The sequence below is a fragment of the Trypanosoma conorhini genome (genome assembly GCF_003719485.1).
Source record: "Trypanosoma conorhini strain 025E chromosome Unknown Tco_14.4_contig_00822, whole genome shotgun sequence".
Classification (NCBI taxonomy): domain Eukaryota; phylum Euglenozoa; class Kinetoplastea; order Trypanosomatida; family Trypanosomatidae; genus Trypanosoma; species Trypanosoma conorhini.
In genome coordinates, this window is record NW_021704914.1 from 1 (window position 1) to 4237 (window position 4237).

The following is a 4237-nucleotide window of genomic DNA, read 5'->3' on the forward strand; positions in this document are numbered from 1 at the left end:
GGGGGAAAAAAACGGACAATGGAAGTTGCGCTGCCTTGACGCAGTGGTGCAATATCCCGTTAACACCACTGGCGCAAAATACGCGCATCAGCCGCAGTGAGAGTTGCTTCGCCTGCGCAACAGGAAACCAAATTCAGCAGACCAATGATGAGATGTCACCTCCAACTCCCTTCGCAGCACCAGCAAGCGGCGGGCGCAGGCGGTGGAGGATGCTCGGATGCGTGTGAGACGGCAGTTGCATCCGCATAAATGGCAATCGCAGTCTGTAGTGCCACGGAGAAGCAGTGGGTGCGCATCAGTCGTCGTCTTCCTCTTTTCTCTTTTTTTTCTTTTTTTCCCCCTTGAAGACGCATGGCGGCCGTGGCACACGCAACAGCACGTCAGCAAGCAAATGCGTGTTTCGTTTGCTGCCTCCCTTTTCTCTCGCACTGCCGTCGACCCACTCCGCTCCATCCCAGTCCTTTTGCGGGGTCTCCTCAAGCGGTCGCATCGTTACCGCCGTACGTCCACAGGCGCACCGGCGTTAAGCGTCGTGCGGCTTCTCCGCGTGAGGGTGCAGCACACACCAACATGGCAACCCGCGCAGAGTGACCAGTGGCGTGGCACGGGAAACAACTTGTCCCAGGGAACGAGAGCCCTCCCAGAAGCCTGAGGCAGGGCTCGCCAGTGGGCACAGAAGAAGGAGCTCTTCGCCCGCTGCTTCCACCACGCACGCATTCCTGGCAACCGCATGCATCATTTACGGCGCCAGAGACGTCAATGAAGGAAGAAGAAAAAACGGTGTGCACGCCCCTGCGCAACGAGGAGTGTCCCGAGGCCTCTCCACCGGTCGTCTCCCTGTGCACTGCGTGCGGAGTACCAAAGCAACCAGGCACCGCGGTTGCCTCACTCCACGTCAAGCAACAGCATGCTGTCGCGCACGTGGCCACGGTGAAGGAAGGGTCGTCGCACCCTGGAATGTCACTGTCATTCCGCGGCAAAGAGCAAAGTACGATTCAACAATCCACCGCAAACTCTCAGCTGGTTGTCAAAGACCAGCTGCGGATCATGAGTCAGGCACGCAACACGGAAGAAGGGTCATCCCCACGAACACATGGCACACAAACAGACCCACAGCGAGAGAAAGAAAGAGAGAGGTGGACAAAAACCCTCCTGGAGCAAACTCACTCAAAGTCGCATGTGCCCTGCGTGTTGTATCCAAGGCCATTATTTGCGAATTGTAATGATAATAATAGCAAAGGAAGTGAAGCACCAACCAGGCGCCGCACACGCGCCAACTACCCCCGCACACACGCTCTCTCCTTCTCCCCCGCCAAACAGAGTTTCATTCCTTCACATCCATGAGAACTGCTCGACCCTCCGCTACAAGAGCTGCCAAGACGGCAGGCAAAACGTGGTTGGAGCACCCAAAGGCCGACACCTCTGAGGGACGCAGGCAACGCCGATAGAGACCACGTGGCTCCTGAAACCCCCACCTCCCCCGCACATTCTTCGACGACTCCAACTGCAAGGGGAGGGGAGGGGGGTTAATAAAAGCCGCTCTCGCGTAAACAGTCCGTGAACGCGGTGGGCACAGTGTCCACGTGCAGGGAACGCCGAGATGTGAGGAAGAGGGGAAAACCAAGTTCCAGAGAGGGTGTCATGTAAAACTTTTTGATGAAACTCGTCCCACGTATACAATGCACAACTAATAGCACTGTTGTTACGGTGTTTTCCAGTGCATGCGCCCGCCCTCGGGCCAATAAATTTCCTCAAAGAACATCCTGTGGGGGTGATGCAACTGGTCGTGGAGCCGAGAGCAAGCCCTGCCAAAGTTATAGCGGTGGAAGTTTTCATCCCTGTGGCCTTGCTCGCGTCCCTCGCTACCCCCAGCGTAGCATCGTCTTCTCAGGCACAGAAAACGCCGGTGGCAGCCCGCTTCATCGAGTACTTCCACAAGGAAGAATTCCTGCCCCGGCAAGAAAAATAAAATAAAATAAGAAATCCCCGGAAAAAGTGAAGGCAAACGCCAAAACATCTCCTCTGTGAGGCGAAGATGCGCATGTTTCCGACGTGCGCCCATTATGCGAAGTCGTGGCGGCACACATACTCGCCCTCTTCTGTCAAAGTGTCGCCGCGGACAAGTCCAGCGGCACCGAGCACTACCCACATCTCGGAGAGCCGCAGACGATGGAAGCCCTGCACTCTGGTGTGATTTCGGAAGGGATTCCTGCGGCCACCAAACCTGTTTCCTTCTCCCGCCGTCACACCAAGTTCCTCCCACAAGGACAAATAATTGCCCCACTTGAGGATGGGCCCATGAGTGTGGAAACGACAGGCGCAAGACCGCACCATCTCATTCTACAGTGTCGAAAAAGCAAGCATCGGTGTCCTTTTGCTGCTGTACTTTGTGAAGTAATTTTGAGTGCTTTTTCTCTTCTACGTTTCTGTTTGTGCTTCAGTCATCTTCTGCACGCGTGAAAGTTGATAGGAACCACCACGTATTGTCTGCCATAATTTCGCCAGGCTTGGTCCGGCGTGGGTGCTGAAAATGGACATCCCCGACCGCATGCGTCCGCGTCACAAAAAGGGGAACATGTACGTGATCGTATGCGGGCATCCTGTTGCAGCGCGCCGCCTTTCCGCCACCCGAGAGCTGCCACGTTTGGGTCCCTCTCTTGAGCCTGTTGGGAAAAATAATTGGCAGCCTCGACCCCCTGCTGCGCGCAGCTTGGCGCCTTGCACCATGCGCACACGCATCGTGTTGGGTGAAAACGAGTGCCCTGTAACGAAGAGTACACTCGCGCCCCAACGTCTGCAGTGGCACAAGGCACACTGTCGTCGGGCCAACGCCCTCCCGCTTGCTACGGGGGCCGAGAAGAAGTTGACAAGGATGTGCACAGCGTTGCGCGCTTTATTTGCAAAGTGACGTCGCTTTCAGCGTAGAGCGAAGGGGCTGCAAGACATGAAAATATATATATACATACGCAGGTGGAAGGGCACCCTCTCAATCGCTGCGCGTGCCCGAACAGACCCACTGGAGAAGGAACCAACTGCCGATCCAAAACGCATGTTTTCGGCGCCAGTATGATCAAGCGCAGCCCCACGGTGCTCACACCTTTGGACAGCGAAGACGGTGATCCTTCTCAGCACAACGCAACTTCCACGCACTCGTCCAATGCCGGGAAGACACCCTCGCGCCGGCAGGTCACTCTCACATGGACCGCGCTAAAGTCCTCGCAGGCGCCGCGGTAAGTTCACCTCAGCCTCCCGCCGCAATGTGACCCCCACAAGAACCAATGATGAAGGCCTTGAAGAGGCCACCGCACTCTTCGAGCCAAACCACTTACACTCTCCACAGTTTGCCACGCACCCGCGCAAAGTACGCGGACTTCGGCGGGTGCTTCCGCGGAGCAGCCACAATCACTAAGAGTTTAGCAGAGCATAATCCTGCATGCACGAGGATGCGCTGCAGCAAAGTTTTGCAGCAGCCGGATTGAGCCGCCCCATTATTGAGCACGCAAAGGCCACAGAACTGAAGCGGAGGAAACCCTCGGGGACAACTTCACTCATGGCTTTGAAGCTGAGCTTTGAAAGAGAAGTGAAATATCCCCTCGTGTCAAACGAGGCCTTCCCCGCCTCCAATACGGCGCCAGCAAGAAGGACAGCAATCCTCGCCGCCCCTTGAGGCACATCCGCACACCAAGCCCACGAATCCGCTGGAAGACAACCACCTTCTAAAAGAAAGGAAAACCTCTCATGAGGCGGGAAGAGGGCAAAACGCACAAAATGAAAGCATCCCACCCCTGTAAACAATTTTAAGGAAAGCCGTCCAGATATGATATATATATATATATATACCTAAAAATGCAACACACCCGCGTCAGTGCGAATCAGAGCAGCGTGAGAGCGCATCGCCCGTAACAGGCCGCATTACGCCGCACATTTACCACCCAGAAGACAAAAAAAAGAACAAAAAATTATATAAAGCCCCAGTGAAATATGCACATACGCCATCATTGTAGCGGTCACTTGTGGCGTCAATGGGGCAATTCTGAGGAGAGTCACAGCTTGTGCCTGTATAACGGCGCAAACCTTCTGCTGACATATAAACCCTGACAAGAAGGGGCACCTCAAAACTATTTTTTTCACAAAAAAAAGTGATAAAGGGAGATAGTTTGATCCGCTGGTGACGCATATACTCCTTTAGAGAGCGTCAATTAGTTGAACCATGAACGAATATATATATACATATATG

At 54.6% G+C, this 4237-nt stretch overlaps 3 protein-coding genes across 3 annotated transcripts in view, besides 1 other annotated feature; 1 reads left to right on the forward strand and 2 right to left on the reverse strand.

The window, feature by feature from the left end:
- Positions 1-1702: 1702 nt before the first annotated feature.
- Positions 1703-2062, reverse strand: Tco025E_08596 (uncharacterized protein; the record flags this gene model as incomplete). The annotated part of the gene is made up of 1 exon (XM_029375441.1): positions 1703-2062. One exon carries the CDS (start codon positions 2060-2062, stop codon positions 1703-1705), a length of 360 nt encoding a protein of 119 aa, XP_029224439.1.
- A 468-nt stretch (positions 2063-2530) lies between these two features.
- Tco025E_08597 (uncharacterized protein) lies at positions 2531-2908 on the forward strand (the record flags this gene model as incomplete). The annotated part of the gene is made up of 1 exon (XM_029375442.1): positions 2531-2908. The coding sequence occupies one exon, from the start codon at positions 2531-2533 to the stop codon at positions 2906-2908; it is 378 nt and encodes a 125-aa protein (XP_029224440.1).
- Positions 2909-3815: 907 nt separating this feature from the next.
- Positions 3816-3839: a microsatellite.
- Positions 3840-4195: 356 nt separating this feature from the next.
- Tco025E_08598 (sialidase) overlaps positions 4196-4237 on the reverse strand; it is a gene marked incomplete at both ends in the record, with an annotated part of 1794 nt that continues 1752 nt past the window's right edge. Inside the window, one exon of the mRNA XM_029375443.1 lies at positions 4196-4237. This exon is cut by the window's right edge and continues 1752 nt beyond it. Within this exon, the coding sequence (XP_029224441.1) occupies positions 4196-4237 (42 nt within the window).